This window comes from Oenanthe melanoleuca, chromosome 15, assembly GCF_029582105.1.
Source record: "Oenanthe melanoleuca isolate GR-GAL-2019-014 chromosome 15, OMel1.0, whole genome shotgun sequence".
NCBI classification, from domain to species: domain Eukaryota; kingdom Metazoa; phylum Chordata; class Aves; order Passeriformes; family Muscicapidae; genus Oenanthe; species Oenanthe melanoleuca.
Genome location: NC_079349.1, coordinates 2,543,902 through 2,562,249, shown reverse-complemented (window position 1 = coordinate 2,562,249; position 18,348 = coordinate 2,543,902). Strand labels below are relative to the sequence as shown.

The window sequence follows — 18,348 nt, the reverse complement described above, 5'->3', positions numbered from 1 at the left end:
GGTCTATGTCTGAGGGAGAAAAACGAGCTGGGAATAACCAATGTGCCTGTAACACCAGTCTGCCTTTAACAGGCATAGTGTCCTCTTTATCATGGGGTTACTGTTGCATTATTTTAAAATCTGATGTAGAACAGTGACTGATAGTCCAGCATATGTATGATTGATTTTTTTTTTTTTTTTTTTTTTTTTTTTTAAATAAGGACAAGCTTAAGCCAGTATGCTCATGCAGAAACCCAGAAAATCTCCATGTTTGGTGACTGTCCTTTAAGATAGGTGGTCTGGCTTGTTGATGAACTGTAGAAGCTTTTCTGGGTAACATACTCACTTAAATTTGTGAATCAAACAATGCATTTAAATTGCCTTCACTTGAAGCTGCATTTGATTATAAGTCATGTAGATGTTTAATAGAGAAATCAGTGCTTTAGTGTAATATAACTTCTGACACTGAAATAATAAATTCTTGTAGCTGACAATGATGAAGTTCTAATTGCAATCAAATTGAGAAAAGCCACAGAGCAAGTAGAGAAGAGGCAATAAATACTCTGTGTCCCAGCATTGGTGTCAAGACCTGGAGGCGAGAGAGACTCTGTGCATGCCTGTGCCTCAAGTGCAGGAGGACTGTGATGGCCTTTGACATGGTGTTTGCAAAAAGAAGGCCATGTAGGGAAGTGACAGAGCCCTTCATGCTGGGATACATATCTGGCTGTGGAATTCCTGGCAAAGTGCCAGTGACATTTGTGTGTCCAGGCAAATATCCTTCAACTGAGTGCCATAAACAACCAGGTGATTGGTTTCTCCCCTGTGCTGATAACTAATAGTGAACAAATTTCCACATGTCATCCCTCTCAAAATAGTTGTGTTTAATGCTGTGGCAGCTTTGCTGATTTGAAGTAGCTGTGTGTGGGTCTGATACAGAGAACTTCATTGTAGGAATTATTAGATTGCTATTGATACATGCAGACGTGAATTTCTTAACTGCAGCTTGTTAGGAAGATTTTCCTCTGTGTTCACATCAGTAGAGATGATGGAAAAGGTACTGTACAACGAGCAGGAGCTGTTTGGGATGTTTGGGTCACAGATTTGGGATGTGTGCCTTAAATTTGTTTGCAGACCTGTGGTGGGCATGGTTCTCAGAGCTGTAGTGTGTGATGGTTACTAAGCTACAGAGTTTTTCTTAGAATTGATGGAGTGACAAACATCCAGATGCTGTCCTCACATGGCTTTTCAGTTTGCCTGCCTTTAACTGGATTATCATGTTGTTGTTGAAGCTGGAGTTAATTGGAGAGTACACTCTAAATTTGGAACCAGGGGCTGTCTTAATAAATTGGATACACTTTGGTTTAGTTGAGCTTTTTGTTTTCTGGGTTAAAGTGATATTTTAAAGAGAAATTTAGGATAGCATGGCCCTATTTCTTACAAGTTTTGTATGAAGTTCATAAATGAACTGAAAGATTAGGATAAACTTGTTGTAAATCACATATTTTTTTATAGAAGCACTTTTGGGAACAGAAATGACCTTTGTTTACTTCCGCTGTATTTTCCTATCTGAAATTTTCTGGAGTAGATACAGTGTATCTGAGTTTCTGTAATTTAATAAATGAAAGGTCAATAGTTGCAGTCAGTAAATGACCAAAGCACAGCCACAGTAGTTCCTCTTTTCCCTGAATTTATGAAGGGTGGTTCTTGTCATCTGTTACTGTATCTGTAAGTACTCAACGTGTTCAAAATACACGCAGAGTTGCCAGAAGCTGGTGCTTATTAAATTAGTGTATATTCCAGAAAACTTAGTTTTATACCTGGCACAGAGTTAGGCAAGAACTACTTTGAGGCTTTTAATTCCAACTACAGAGCACTTCAGGACTCTTGGGTGCCTTATAATGAAAGAAAGATAAATTTTGGGATGAAGAAAGGAAGGAAGATTCTTGACATGAATAATGTCAAACTCCCATGTGGTTGTGAAGAGCTCCAGGTTCTCCTTGGTAGTACAACTAAAAACATAGGTATTTCAGGTTTTATTCCAAACATCTGGATCCTTGTGCCTGTGCTACTTTTCTAACAACAAAGATTTTCAGACTCAGTGCTAGAGATGGCAGGTTTACTTTTTCTGGGAAAGTATTAAGATTAGAAAAAATCAGGAAAAGGATGGAGGAAGGCTTAAGCCCAGAACAGAGACCTTCTGGAGGCTGTCCTAAAGCAAACTGCTGAGAACTTCTCTTGATGGGGAAAAAGAATTGACTGCAAATGTTTCCTTACCAGGTGCAAACTGTTGTGTCTGGGTTTTAAAGCACATATTTTGCTTTTTTTTTCCTAAAGTACTACTTTTGAACCAGAAAAGAGAGGAAAGTAAGATCAGTGGTTAATAAATATATGTTCAAGTAGTGCATAAATCTCTGAGCTTCAGTGAACATTTTGGCCAGCACATCAGAGGCAGCTTGGGGTAAGCAGACACAGTCCAAACTCCATTGCATACTTCACTGGAGTCTGGAGTTATGTGAGGTTCAACTCAGGGCACAGCCTAAACTTGTGTCACTTTTAACACACATTTGAAATATTGCAAAACACGTTTCCAATTTTTATCCCAATTCTTGTAGCATTTTCCTTCAGACATACCAAACTGTTTGGTAAAAATAGCAAAACTAAACTGGCTTTGTTGCTTGAAAATTGAAAACATACCTGATATTCTAAACTCTGATAGAACTGGTACTGAGTGGGTTTTATTATAAGCACAACTAGTACTGAACAAAAAGCTTGAACACCAAGATAATGTTCAGTTATTACTGTATTACTCTGGCAAAGGAATATTTTTTTTTAAGACTAAAGAAAATTTGCATTTGAGACTTTGCTGCACTTCCAGAATTCTGACTCTTGATTCTTCTGTTACCCAAAGCACCATAACTTGAGTTCAGCTTTGTTGTGTAGATGATGTTCTCTACCTGACCTGGCTTAAGTTGAAGCTTAACTTACCAGTCTGTTCTTTCTGCTATTAGATATTTTTTAATAGGCTGATCACAAGAGTTTTCCATCTAGTAGCCAGTGATATAAATAGATCCACTAATTAAAAGCTAAAACTAGACAAATGTGGTTTAGAAATGAGTGCAGACTTAGAAGCAGTGTCCCTGTCCATCAGCACATGCTATCTAATGTTCTGGTGCCCTCTTCAGAGAGAATGACAAGTCTGTTTCTAGAGAATAAAAAGAAATGAGTTAGGAAAAATTTGAGTCTTGTGTACTGTTTAACACAGTAGCTCCATTTTTCTCAACCCTCAGTTTTGACCTGGAAATATTTTGCTCCCAGAAAGCAAAGCTTTTTCTGTCCTTTTGGCTTTCCTTGATAAGGCAACAATCTATATGTGTTGTTAAAAATGTTTTTGTACTCTACCCTGAACAGTCCCTGGGTTAGGATACTCACACCTTGCATACACTGCACAGTAAGCCCTGGGGATATTTTCTCTCTGCCCAGAATGCAAAAGGTGGATGATAAAGGCTGTTTCATTCAAGTTGTCTAATGCAAAGAATGAATTTAAATGTATTGTTCTGTCACCTTGCTAGTGAAAGCAAGTGCTGTTTTATTACTATGGTTACAACTGTTGGAGCTTTGCTGGTGTAATCTCGCTGGAAAATAAATTTTACCTTCCTGGTTTGGAGTGGAAACTCAGACTTAAAATATGGTTCATAATCCCTCTTCTAATTTTGATACTTTGACATTCTTGGCCTTGTATGAAAGTGTAGATGGACTCAATTATGTTCCTGTTTTGTAGAGCTTCTGATTTTTGGTACCATTTTATTATGCCTGTTCAGGAATGTATTAAAATACATAAAACGTGTTACTACAGAAGAAAAATTATGTTTCTGATCGCCTAAGGAAATCAAGCACAATAGGAAGATGAGATTGTCTGTGTTCAAGGGGGGAAGAGAAGCTAAGATGAGCTTATGTTAAGAAGTTTAATATAAAAACCAGTTCTGCTGGAGCAGCTCTAAATAAAAGCAAGCCATTCTGTTCAGGTATGAGCTTTAAATATTACAGTCCCAGCAGTACTCAATTCAACACACAGAAAATCCTCAGTTCTGTTCATTGAAGTGTGCAGCATCCCTTATCTGTTATGTTAAATCTACTCATTTTAATTCTTAAACTGAGTTCTTCAGTTCTTCATGTAGGAAGTTTCATTTGCTTCAGTTCATTAGTAAGTGTTCATGCAATGGTGTGTGCTCTAATTTAGAGGATAAACTTACTTTTGGGTAAGAGAGGGGACTGAAATGACTGACTCCTGAAGACACTAAAATCTCACTAGGAAAAGTGGTTTAAATAACTGTCCCAGTAATATGTCATGTTAAACCAGAAAATAGTTGTTAACACTTTGTGTTTTGGCAAAAGAATTAATACTTTTCCTTTGGGTGGTAAAACCCCGTGTGTTTTCACTTAGGTGTTCTGATAGCAGTTACATCTGCTAAACTTGAGGGTATTTCTACTCTAGAAATACTAGATTAAAATGCTAAATGCTAAAATTAAAACATTCTAATAAAGCAGGAGGAAGACCATAGGGTCTTAAAAACCAAAATGCATGAACTTGTCAACAATGAACCTTAATATATTAAGACCTTTTTTTTTTGTTCTCTCCACTTGGTGGTTTATGTCAATTGGTTTGGGGATGCTTTTACTCAGTTTCAGGAACTATTTGTGTTCTAAAGCTGTTCAACTATAGAATAATTGGAGCTGTACTGATAATCTTTATTACAAAAGTCCAGTTCCAACCCCCAGTGTGCTGATAGCAGATCCAGAGTGACACTGGCTTTGGTTAATGATAAACATAAATAAGAAAGTGTGAGTTACATATTGTGTGTGAACAGCTCCTCTGACTTCTACAGGAAGAATTACTTTCATTTGCTGTGATCACAAAGAGGGACTTTCTGCAAACAGATCCCTTTGCTAAGAAGAGGAATTGTTCTTGTAACACATTAACATAAAAAAAGAAGCAAAACTTTTTACTTTTTATAATGTACCTGCCTGTAAACCTGAGCAGGTCTGCAGGGGTGCAGGGGTCAGAGTTAACAGAGCTGATATTGCTGTTCAAAGTGCACATTTCAAGCAGCAGTTTTGTTCTGGGACTGTTCTGTAGCATAGTGGCTTTTGGGGTACAGTTAGTGTTGCTTCCTGAGGCCACTGTCACCAGCAGGTTTGGTTAGAAAATCTGGAATATGGATCTCAATAGACTACACTGAGATATGGTCTAATAACTGGAGACTTGAAAGATGAGTGTGGATCTGTTGTAGTCTAAGGTTCTGTGTCAGTACCCAGAAGTAACTAAAAAACAAGGGATTGAAATTCACTCAGCTTTAATAGTCATTTTTTCTCCACCGTCGTTGTTCATAGAATGTGTCCCATCACTTCTGCCCATCTTCCTGGGCTGCTTAAAGCACAGACTGCCATAGCCTGCAAAATTAATATTGGATTTTGGCTGTAGAGGTTTCCCAGGGAGTGTCTCAAACCATTGCCTGACAGAATTCTGAAATTAAATATTTAATTTAATTGCTATGCTGGAAAGTGGTGAAGTATTGTGAGGGATATTAGTGCTCAAATGAAACAGCCAGGCAATGAGTTGATCATTTCACTGTAGAACTTGGTCAGTGCAAGTACAAAAATCAGTGGGAATTTTGGAAGGTAACATTGCTGGGTAGGTGGCTGAAAAACCCAGTATTTGAATGTACTAAATTTATGTCTCTTTTCAGTGAAAAAAATGTGGCTCCTTTAAAGCAATTGACATAAACTTTAAATTCTTATTGCAACTAAGTACTGCTCCAGTTTCTACCAAGGAATAGAAATTGTAAATTGTCTGTTTCAGTGTAGATTCATGCACAGTTAAATAAAATGGATATTTATCTTTCTTAGCCCCTTGTTGTGACCCGGTTGTTTTTAAGCAGACTCATTTATTGTGTGCTGAAGCTCAGTATGGAAATTCTAAATTCTGTGCATGAATAAAAGGATTCTGTGGGTAAAGCTGTAATGATTCAAACTAAGCCCTTCTCTCACTCCTCCAAACAGCAGTCAGTGCTGTACTTACTGGGGCTGTTTTAATCAGTTGTTATGTACTTGGCTACGTTATGTTTCAGAGCACGTACCTGGGCAGTTTTGAAAGCAGCTTATTTTATTTCTTCAGAGCTGTTGTGGAAATCAAGGGACTATTTAGGATTAAAAACTTCAGTTGAAATAATGGGTGAAAATATTTCTGCAACTGACTTTTTATTTTAGATGTCAGGCTATGGAATTATATCATTTACTGTAGCAGCCCTGTGCTGAGCGGCACAAATACATAATCACTTTCTCACTTTTTTTCAAGACTTGGGTATTTCTTCCATTGGTTCCATGGACTGAATTATATGAATTTTAAAAAGACTCCCAAAAACAACAACAATTCCTCATTTTTTTTCCTGTTTTAAAGTATATGTTAAAAAAGCCTTCTCTTTGTAGATGAGATCTGTAGTACACTGTGCTCACTGAAAATTTCCTGTGGTTCCTCTCTGTCATAGGATGACTTCCTATTTATATTCAGTTTCAGTTGTGCTTTTGCAAGTATATTCAAGACTATAAATGACTTAGTCTCATAGTTGTTATTTTGCTAAGAGCTGTTTGAAATGTCTCTGTAATTGACCCTGAGGTACAGCTTTCCTGCCTGTTGGAAATGCCTTGAATATTTTACTACAGCCTTCCCAGTTAGAAAGGGTGAGTGAATAATATGTCTTATCTTTAATGGTTGAGATAAATTTATAAAGCTGCACTGTCATAATAAATTTAACACTTCAGTTCTGGTGATTCAGGCAGTTGATAACAACAGCAGTAGTTTTCATGGAAATATCGATGTTGAATATCAAAGTCTGGTAGAGGGGTTTCTCATTTTAAGTCTTGTAAATATTGAGTTTGAACAACTTGGAGCAGTTCAGAAGTAGGTTAGAAAATCACTTGTGAGCTTTGCCATATGTTCTGTCCAGTTGCTTGAAGCTTTAAGATATTTTTTTTTAGTAGCTTCTTTTTTGTGTTCTGCATTTTCACCAGTGTTGCCAGACCTCTCAGCACATTGCTCTGAGGGCTTGGCCTGTCCAGCCAGATCTGAAAAGCAGCTGCTACTGTGTGTCTGCAAATAACCCTCCTCAGGACACCAGGAGAGCAATTGAATAGTTTTGCCTTTTTTGGCCTAGGTCACCATTTGTCTAAGGCTATTTTCTCTTGCTGCTCAAGGGCATTGTGGCTTAAATTAGTATTCACATGGTAGAATGACACATTTGTGGCTGCTTTTTTGTACCTTCATGTGCACATGCTCACAAAAACACACATCTAACCCTACAGGCAAAACTCTACAGTCTTTTGCTGGTTTTAGTGGTTGGAGTTACTCTGGATTTACAGAAAGTCACACGGTGCAAGTTTTCTGAACATTTGAAATAGCATTTCATTCTCTTCTTCAGGGTTTTGTTCCACAGTTTTCCACTCCAGGGTGTGAGGGGTTGGATGAGCCAAGGCTGTGACACCACTGTAGTGTTTTTCATGATATTATTTCTTAATGTGCATTATTGCTGCTGATTGCATAAGCAGTTCCTGCAGGAATTGCAGCTTATTTTAATTTCACTGCAGGGACACAGATTCCACCTACTGAAAAGATCAGATTTCTTTAGTTAGTTATGCTCCCTTCTCTATGTCTTTGCATTATTTTATAATAATATAGCTGACACTTGAGTGCTTACAGTGTTAAATTACATTAGGAGTGTTCAATCATGTGTTAATTAGCAATATTGACATGCAGAATGTAGAACCCCTCCATGTGAATCAGAAATGTGCCTCATTAATATGCTTTAGCAAGTTAATTTGTATGAAGCCCTTTATTTGCAGTAGGCACAAAATGGTAGAGCTTTTGTTTTTTTCTTAAAAACTAGGAAAAGCTGGGTAAGAAGAAGTAGGAAGGGAGAATAATTAATTTTGAGATATTAGGGATTCTAGAGCTCAATTAACAACTGGATTTATCACTGTCATCTTTTGGAGTGTGGTGTTAACTTTTATCATCTGCTGCCTTGGTGTCTCAAGCACTTGTTAGTGGATGTTTTGTTGTTTGTGGGTGGGTTTTATTTTTTTTTTCTTCAGTGTTGTCTTTTGCAAAGTAGAAATGTGCATGACAAGACAAACACAACAGAGATCTGTGAAAATTGTAACTGGGATATGGATTGTGGTTATTTAATAGAGCAGCATTACTGGAAAATAAAGCTACTGTGTGATCTGAGGTTAACTTCCAACTCTGAAACATCTGGCAGAATTCAAAGTATAGCATTACAAGAGCATATTTGCAGAAGCACGTTATTCTCACAATTGGAGCCAAAGAAAAGGAAAATACAACTTCTTTTAGTTTTCTAAATAAATAGATGTGGATAATGTGATCCTTGGAGAGCAGAGGACTCATTTTGAGTATAGAGAAAACAACTAAAAGACTCTGCAGGACCAGTTGTTCTGAAAAGGGAACTCAGATTCACCTTAGCTACGGGTTTTGATTGTTTATAAATATGTCTTCTGAAATTGATACCTTGCTCTTGAGAATGTTTTCCCTTTGCTTTCAAGTGGCCATGTGGCTGGAAAAACAATCCAGTGATTTACAGCCCCTTTCTTGAAGGTTAGGTAGGGGCAAGTCTAAATTGCCAAAGTGATACTCAGATACTCAGAAACTGGGAGTATTGCAAGTCACAAAAGCAACAACAAGCTGCTGGTGATCTCAGTCATTGTGCAGTTACTGGAAAGTCATTTTTCTGGCTGGTGGAGGTCAGGGACACTTGATCAGTAATCTCTCAAACCGCAAAATTCTGACTTTGTCTTGTCATTTCTTTGTAGTTGGAGACAAGGTTCCTGCTGATATAAGAATTACTTCCATCAAATCTACAACTCTAAGGGTAGACCAGTCAATCCTCACAGGTACAGTTTCTGTGACTTTTAGGTAATTATGTGCATAATTGAAAGTGCCTTTGCACCATTTATTTGCAATGATCCATTAGAAACAAGCCTGCAGCTGTTGAAGTTCTGTGCGTTCAAGTGCAGTAAATTTCTGATCTGGTAACTTCTAGAGTGGCTGCATGTGTTGCTTCATCATTGGCTTTGTTTTCCCTTCAGTGGATGAACATTCTTACTGAGTCTTGTAATGCTTTTTTGGTCTTCCCCTTTCCCCAATAGGCACAAGCAATTTGTTGGAAACTAAAACTAAAAAACAAAACAAAAAAAAAGATTTCTCTTGTAGTTCACAGTGTCTTCTAGGTTTGTACATCATGTCACCATCCAATATGAAAGTATGTAAATCTCACTAAATGTCTTCTGCAACAGGAGAGAACAACTTTTGCAATGTTGGCAGCTTTTAAGCTGCTGCCACTCAAGACTCAGTGCACTCGAGCCTTATTTGCTCAAATTCTGTGCACACACATTCGTGTGTTTTCTGGTACCAGCCCTCAAATGCAGGAGCTATTTTTAGAGCCCTTTTCAGATTTGTTGAAAACAAAACAAAGTAGCAGCACTTCTGAATATAGGAAAGAAGCTGGGAATCAACCAAGCATGCTACAACAGTTTTCTTTCAGCGGGAACATGGAGATCTGTCTGCCTGTTTTGGTAGCATAAATTAATGTTAACTAGCTCTGAATTTTAAAACAGTAAAGTATTCATAGGAATGCTATTTTTCATCCTTGAATCTGCCTTGAAACAGACTCCAGAGTTTCTCACCACAGATCCTGAATAGCACAAGACTGATCGAGCTTTCCTTATGTTTAGTATGGGAAAATGGATGCACTCCATGCCTGTAAAGCTGTTGGAATAATAGAAATAGCCTGTCAGAATTCTGTAAAAAGAGACTATTCCTTGCCTCTATTTAAGTAACAGAATTCTTGTTTTAAAGGAAGTTTTTGCTGTTTTCAGCCAAGTTGATGCTTAAGTCTCCTGACTGATAAAATAGGACTGAGGTCTGAGATGCTGCTCAGCAAAATCCTTTTAAAAGGAAGAAGCTTTGGTTCTCTTGAGCTTACACAAAATCGTGTAACTCAGTTACTGAAGCTGAGAGCACCACCTTGTGAAATTTGGTGTAGCAGTGAACATCTGCTTTTAAAGGAAAGGAGCCTTCAGTACCTGTGTGACATGCTTGTAGAAACTGATACAGAATTTTTGCTAAAAGCCAGATATTCTGCTTTGTTGGCCAACCAAAATATTTCCTGTTTCACTTAAGCGACTAAATAAAGATAATTTGAGGAAAGAGTTTTGACATCCTGAAAATTTCAGGGCTGAAGATTATAACTTTTTGATTCCCTCAGGACTCCAGATAGAAAAGCTCTTAAGACTGTTCTCTTTATTTTAGGTGAATCTGTGTCTGTTATTAAGCACACAGACCCTGTGCCTGATCCTCGTGCTGTAAATCAGGACAAGAAGAACATGCTCTTTTCTGTAAGTTGTTGGTTTTGAGATTTTCAAAACATTTATGAAATAACACTGAAGCTGATATAAATGTACAACACTTCAGGTCTTGCCTCAAAACCTGCATGATTTTGCTGTTCTCTGTACATATCTCTGTGTGTCTCCATACACATTGAACTAAATGTGTTAAAAGTTAGAATTAACTTTTAATAAAAGCTGTCCTCAGGGGAAGATGTTGGATGAAACCAGTCTATATGAGGAAAATTATTTTAGTCCTTCACAAGGAAGCCTTGGAGGGTGGAGCACACACACTTTTAGTGTTTCTGCAGTAATTTCCTAAAGTAATAGTTCTTCAGCATGATAAGAGCCCACACAAATTGTGTTGTTGTGTACCTAAAATTGAGAACTGGCTTTCTGTATAGGAATGAAACAGTTTGTTCAAATTTATTTGAAGGAAGGATTAAATATTTTTCAGATAAGAAAATAACTTTGCTGGCAGGCAGCTTAGTTTTACTGTTCCTTTCCACGTTAAATAAGTGCACACAGGGAGCCCCAGAGAACACATCTATTACTCATAGTAAATAACATTAAATATGACAAAATAGAGCCCTAATTTAAAAAAGAGAGGTAAAACACATTCAGTATTCCAGCTGAAATACATACTCCTAACTCAGCAGCTGGGTTTGGCTGTGGTGCTTGTGAGAGATCAATACTGACTTGTTTTGAGCCTGTTGTGGGAGCAGAAATTCCACCCTGGAGTGTTCCCTTACAGACACAGGCAGTGTCATCCTCTTCCTCTTTGCCGTTTTCCATATCCTGGCTGAAGCACAGTCTGCACTTGTATGAGGCGCTTTGGTTCAAGGGGTTTTTGTGGTGTTAAATGAAAAACCAAAGAAACTCACCCACAGAACCTGTTTGTATATTGACTCCAAGTTTTCCCTTCTCTTCCTCTACCTCAGGGTACAAACATTGCTGCTGGTAAGGCCATGGGGGTGGTTATTGCAACAGGGGTCAACACTGAAATCGGGAAGATCCGTGACGAGATGGTGGCGACGGAGCAGGAGCGAACGCCCCTGCAGCAGAAGCTGGACGAGTTTGGGGAGCAGCTGTCCAAAGTCATCTCTCTGATCTGCATCGCCGTGTGGATCATCAACATCGGCCACTTCAACGACCCCGTGCACGGCGGCTCCTGGATCCGCGGCGCCATCTACTACTTCAAAATCGCCGTGGCGCTGGCGGTGGCCGCCATCCCCGAGGGGCTGCCCGCCGTCATCACCACCTGCCTGGCGCTGGGCACGCGCCGCATGGCCAAGAAGAACGCCATCGTCAGGAGCCTGCCCTCCGTGGAGACCCTGGGCTGCACCTCCGTCATCTGCTCCGACAAGACGGGCACGCTGACCACCAACCAGATGTCTGTCTGCAGGGTATGTCCCTGCTGCTGCTGCTGCTTCTCTCCTCAGCCACTGTCAGCAGTCAGCACTGCTCCAGTTCTCCTGATCCCAGCTCTTTTGGTTCTCATATCATCAAAATCCTGCTTTATTTTCCAAAGATAAGCCTCCCCTTTGAATTCAGTTTTCCACTGTATAGTCTTGAAGGCTTTTGTGTCTTTCCTTATTTAGTCATGGCCAAAAATAGCCGTACCCACACTCATGGAGGAAAAAGTTGTTTGTAAGCAGCTTTTCATTGACTTGTGTGTGAGCCTTTCAGGTTACTGGTAATTCTTGGTGTGATTTATGCCTTCTGTTAGAAGCCTGTAGAACAGGCTGTTGTAAGTGCCAAACGCCTTTTCAATTGAGAAAGACAATGGTGGAGAAACTTTACTATGAGAAAAGGAGATTTGCTGCAGTAACTTTGGTAGTGAAAGGTGTTTTCACTCCTGTGTGGTTCCACCTTTATTTGGTTGTCTCACACTCAGTGGCTTTGCTGGTCTGGGGATCACTGCAGTGTTTTCAGTGTGCCACACTGACTAACCTGGCAGCTTGAGGTGCAGGTGACCCTGTCACCAGCATTGCCAGGGTCATCTTCAATGCTGGTGTATTTTTAGGTAAGCATGAGTTCTGTGCCTCTCCTCCCTTCCCCACAGTACTCTGTCTAGTGTTGGCTAATTTGGGACTTTCAGGGCTGGTCACTTAACATAATGAATGTTCAGTTGCCAGCTTGTGCTTCTGAGTAGGGATTTAATGGAGAAAACACTGAATTCTTCAGTTTAGTAACTTTGGATGTTCAGTGGCACAGCAACTCCAACATGAAATGTCCAGAGCCTCATTACATTGGGTTAGAATTCCAAATGTGTGCATGGTGAGTGCTGCATGCCAGTGGTGAAAGTTTGTAAGCCCTAAGCACTTTGTTCTCATGTGATTGATGGCTTTTTCTTCCTAATTGCTGGTTGACTTGTTCTACTTCCTTAAGTATCATAGTATTTCTACCTAAGAGACACAAAGCAGCTGCTCATCAGTATTCCAGAGGAGGTTACTTGCAGTAGAGTTGCATAACTGCCCTAGTCTTTGCAGGGATTTTTTCATCCTGCAGATGCCAAAAGCAGGAGGCTTCCCTGGTTAACTCATCATTTAAGTTGTGTTTATTTAAAAGCTCAAAATGCTCTGCTCCTTATTTAGAGGGCTAAATGTTTTAGATCTTGTCCAGCACAACTTGGTTGCTTGGTTAGTTGTAAAAGAACATGAATTGCAGTTTGCAGAAATGTAGCAAAATTCTAATACCTGTTAGGATGAGTGTATTTTATTGGGCTGTGTTTTATGAGGATGCTTGTCTAAAACATAGGGCAGAACAATGAGGGGAGAGGAGGATATTGCTAAAATGTGGCAAAATGGCCTGTGCTAACCAGTGGATCAGAAGTTTCATTAGGATACACCATCAGTTAGTGAGAAATTATCTTCTCCAGTGCTACTCCACCAAGCCATGAGAGTAAGACAGCTTCAGGCACTGTGGTTTTTATCTACATCCTCTCAGATGTGATTCTGCCTGCAGCTCTGCTAGAAAGGAAACAAAGGGAAAACTGAGTTGCAGAACTCTTAGAGGTACAACTGCATCCTTGAGATTGGTGTCTGAATTTGAAAATAATCATTTCACCAGTGCTACAAGAGCACTTGAGTTGGCTGATTGGTTTAAACTCCCAGTGTCCCATGTGGTAAAGTGACCTTTAACTGGAAACCAGGATAGGAAACTCTTTCACTTAAAGCTGGTATTAAGAGAGACTGGCCATAGTTTGGCTCTTGCTAAAACTTCACCTCTTAGATCTCAGCTTTTCCGATTTGTAGATCCTTTTATTTTACTTTTGGGGAGAAGCTGCCAGTGTCCAGCTGAGCTGCTTTTGACTGTTTGAAAGCAGAGAATTAATTAATTATTTGTGATACACGAGAATTAATTTAGAGGTGTGAAGCTTAGGAAGAGCTTGGATCTAGTGAGGATTGTCAGGTGGTGTGTGAATGGCTTCCCAGCTGAAGTTCCACAGTTCCTGTGGTTTTCAGCTGTTTTCCAAGGAAATCTGTAGGCAGAAGGGCTGTTCCCTGTACTTTCTGCTTCAATGTATGGAGCTGTTCAAACATCTGTGGGATCAAAGTGCACAGAATCAGGTCTTGTGTGGTTTGTTTATTCAGGCTGAATTTGCCTCTTGTACCTGCTTGTTTGAGGCCTGTTTAAATCTCTTGCATTAATTATTGTTCTAAGACAGTAACACTTCTAACTCTCTAATTTCAGATGTTTATCCTGGACAGAGTAGAAGGAGACAGCTGCTCTCTGAATGAATTTACTGTAACTGGTTCAACATATGCTCCCATGGGTGAAGTGTAAGTGTTCTGTTCAAGTTAAATATTTGTCTGTTTATGCATTCACTATTACTTTAGTCTGGAAAAAGGATGTATGTAATATTCAATAGTGATTGTTAATAAATGAAAGGTCAGCCAGTGAGAATGCACACTGAAGGGCTGGGGGGGAAAGTAATTAACAGGAAAACAAAGGTAAACTGTAGAAAAGTAAACCTTCATAAAACTGAATAGAGGCTCCAGTATTGCAGTGTTCCCTTGATAATCTAAAAATTAATAAGAGGTAGAGAGGATTTATGTTATTGAAATCTTCCTGGACTGAGATTAGTTATCTCAGGGCTTCTAAGTGAGGTTTACTTTTCTTATTTAAAAACTGGGTGGATCTGAGGAGGTGAGCATTTGCTAATCTGTGAGCTCAGTGTTTCCAGTTTCCCTGTCTCAGACAGCAGGGAAGTTGTTTTTTCTGAGGCATCTTCTGAATGTGTTGGAGTTACCTCTTAAATGGACTGTGAATTCCTGTCCCTGGCCCTCAGTAGTTTATTGGTGCATCTGTACTTGAGTTGATGCATGTTTGTCCCAGCCTTTGCTATTTGAGCAGCTGTTAAACCCAGTCCTTTAGGAAAGGAATGAGGTTTGGTTTACTTTATCAGCTGCAAGTCTCTGCTAGTGAGGTAAGTGGTTCATCCTGAAAACTTCAGGAATTTTTAGGGTTCTGCTTCCTGAAGAAAAGCCTCTTTTTACTTGGTTGGTACAGCTCCTTTTACTTGGTCAGTCCTCCATGTATTTTATAATCTCATCAATTCAAGTTTTTTTGCAGAGTAGAATTCTGCTGTGGATGAAATAGAATTTAGCCTCAGTTATTGTAAAGATCCAGCCTTGTGCAGTTTCACTCGTGTGCCTCTGACTCCTGCAATCTTGCCCATCTCAATAGTGATTATCTCTGTTTAATTTCCATAGCAGTTAAGACCTGGTGTTCCCAGCAGCTGGAAATCTTAATTCCCCAGTTCTCTTTTTTGTTTCAAAGCTAATTGCTGTCAAAAGCTTACTCTTTCATTTCAGGAGGCGTCATTTGCTTAGACAAGGTGACTCCAGACCTTGCAAAACTCCCAGCTATTGCACTTTAGCTGGGCTCACAAGAGCTCCAGATAAACAAAATAATAAAATAGTGTGGTGACAGATGTGGGGGATAATGAGAAAGACAGCAATGTTTGTTAATGTGCTGTTTTCACTTGCTGAAGTTGAGGAAATGTGAACAAGTGTATTAAACTTACTGCATTTGGGGACAGAGGATTCTGAGAAAGGGAAATTGCCTCAGAAAGGCTCTTAGTGGAGCATAGGGAAACTCAACCCAACTCCAACCCTTAGGGCTGGTTTATTTCTGCATTTATGGGCAGCTTTTAAAGCAGTGGCTTTGGAGGGATTTTAAGTAAATTGACTGACTTTACCTTGGATTGCAAACTGTCACTGAAAATGAAGTTGGGGGGGTTAAGAGGCAGTTAATCCACTGCACTGCCCCAGAGCAGGAGCTGTTCCAGATATCAACCATTTCTGACAGGTCTTACTGGGTACTTCAGACACTATTGGCTTCCACAGCCTATTCAGTTTCACAACCATTAAGTGTTTTTGCACTAAATCAGTAATTTTTCACTTACCGTTAAAATATATGATATCTAACTCACCCCTAAGATTCATCCAGAATATAAAATCACAAATACTTCTTACTAAAAACTTCCCACATTTCATACTGATTTATTTTCCAGGGATATTGGGAGATTGTCTAAGTTAGGAGTAGTTTTGCCATGTCTCAGCACACTCAGTCTTACTGCAAACTGAGCACACAAACCCAACAATAATTAAGAACTGCAGCAAAAGCTGGCAGGGTCCATCTGACCTTCAAATGAGTTCATCTTGATGAAAAACCTGAAGCTGTAAGGCAAAAAAATTCCTTTATCCAGAACTGATCCTAGCACCTTAGACTCTACATTTGCTCTTCAAAAACTGTTGATAAGGAGCACAAAAACAAGGGTTATAAAAAGCACACCTTGGTATAACAAGTTATGAATTTTCCAATATGCTGGTGTTCTCTGAGTTCAGAACAGGTGAAAACAGGAAGTTTGGGGTGGGATGGACGAAGTGACAGCCTGAGAGCTGGACTTTAAAGCCACATGATATATGCCAGATGAAACATTAAAAATGTATTTGTATCCTTAAGATTCATTTTATTCTCTTGCTGTGTTACACAACACTGGAATTTGTTTGCTGTACCACAATTGAACAAAAGCTTACATAATGGGACATGTCATGGTCTGTGTTGTGAATTCTTACGGAGTAATGATCCACATCTTTCCACCATCAGACCTTTTTTCTTCCCCCTCCTTCAGAGCTTTAATAAAATATGTTATATATTAGCTCTGTCTTGGTAATTTTGCTAGGGGGAAAATAACAGTATTGAACACTGTCCTGGTTCTTTTGTGCTTGCTGTAGAGATATGGGAATGTTCCAGAAAAGGAATCAATTCACTGTTTCCAAGTGTGAAAGCACTTACTTGGGATGTTAAAATGATGATTTACTTCAGGAGAATGTACCTTCCCTCTCTCTGAAGCCTTGAGAGTGTATATCACTACTAGAAAAGAGCATTTCTTTTCTGTGGAGTTAGTCTTGTGAAATGACTTCACTTTTCATGGCTTTAGGAGGCTCACATATTCAATTGTTAGAAAATTAAAGAGGAAAACCTGCTTTAATGCCTGCCCAGTGCATGCACTTCATGCATTGAAGTAAAGCTGCAGAACATGCAGCAGGAAGGGAGCTGAACTTCTCAGGTATCCAGCAATATCCCTCTCCTGCTTGGATCTCCCCTCCAAGCCCTGCACATGCTCCAGCAGTACCTCATCTCTTAGCCCTTCTCCAGGCTGCTGTGTGACTGCCACTGGAGAAAGTGAGGTTTTGTCACTTAGGGAGTGATGTCATCAGTGATCTTCTCATTCCATTTGTGATTCTGATCCAAACTTCAGAACTCCCCTTTATTAATCCTGCTCTTCCCAACAACTTCTGTAGTTCCAAGTCCGTTACTAATGAGCATTGTACTAAATGGAAATGCAGTAAAGAGGATAAAGAAAATACAAGATGCTTATACTAAATAACTAACTTCAATCTCCCCCTTTTCTTCTCTGGAAAGGCATAAAGATGACAAACTCATTAAATGTAGCCAGTATGATGGGCTTGTGGAACTTGCAACGATCTGTGCACTCTGCAATGATTCCTCTTTGGATTACAATGAAGTAAGTTCATATCCTGCAACAGAGGAGAGTGTGGGAATGAGGATAAATGTTCTCATCTGTCTGTGTAATACCTTTCAGTGGTAAATCCCCTTCTCATTAAGGGGGGAGAGTATTTAGGCCCTTTGAAGTATTAATTCTGGTAATTACTTGTTTGTTGAACACCGAGAACTAAATCCAGCAGCAAGTATAATCTGTAATTTGGAGATTTCTTGATGCTGCTTTTCTGCCTTATGGTTGCTACCAAGTCTCAAAATGTCTTAAATGCTTGATGATAAAATACTGACATCTCTCTCTGCTTGAGGGTAAAGCCTTCAAATTACTACAAATCAAACTCCTCAAAGCTGCTCTTTTAAAATAGCTATACTTATTTCATGAGCCACATTAAACCTTGTAAAGCTTTTTTTCTTTCCCCCATTGTGACACTTGAGCTTTTGTCTCTGGTAGGTTCCAGGTGAGGTTTAAACTCCTATGCTTTTGTTTGCTTTGTGTTAACTCAAGGCTAAGGGAGTTTATGAAAAGGTTGGTGAAGCCACAGAGACGGCGCTCACGTGTCTGGTTGAGAAGATGAACGTGTTTGACACAGACCTGAAGGGACTTTCTAGAATCGAACGTGCCAACGCCTGCAACTCGGTGAGTCCCCTTTCACTGGCTTTGTTGGGGGACACAGCTCTGTGGTGTGTATCACCTCAATGCATTCTATGCTTTTTGTTTTAATAAGGTGATAAAACAACTCATGAAGAAAGAATTCACTCTGGAATTCTCAAGAGACAGGAAGTCGATGTCTGTCTATTGTACTCCGAACAAACCGAGCCGCACGTCCATGAGCAAGATGTTTGTTAAGGTCAGTCTCTCACTGGAGAGAGTGAGGGGATGGAATGGCT

At 39.5% G+C, this 18,348-nt stretch overlaps 1 protein-coding gene across 3 annotated transcripts in view; it reads left to right on the top strand.

Annotated features, from left to right (window-relative positions):
- ATP2A2 (ATPase sarcoplasmic/endoplasmic reticulum Ca2+ transporting 2) overlaps window positions 1-18,348 on the top strand; it is a 51,282-nt gene that overhangs the window by 14,381 nt on the left and 18,553 nt on the right. For all 3 annotated transcript variants that reach the window (XM_056504307.1, XM_056504308.1, XM_056504306.1), the window contains exons 6-12: window positions 8,857-8,937; window positions 10,355-10,440; window positions 11,370-11,834; window positions 14,125-14,213; window positions 17,365-17,467; window positions 17,966-18,097; window positions 18,186-18,308. In XM_056504307.1, coding sequence (XP_056360282.1) covers window positions 8,857-8,937; window positions 10,355-10,440; window positions 11,370-11,834; window positions 14,125-14,213; window positions 17,365-17,467; window positions 17,966-18,097; window positions 18,186-18,308 — 1,079 coding nt within the window. The remainder of the gene's footprint in view (window positions 1-8,856; window positions 8,938-10,354; window positions 10,441-11,369; window positions 11,835-14,124; window positions 14,214-17,364; window positions 17,468-17,965; window positions 18,098-18,185; window positions 18,309-18,348) is intronic.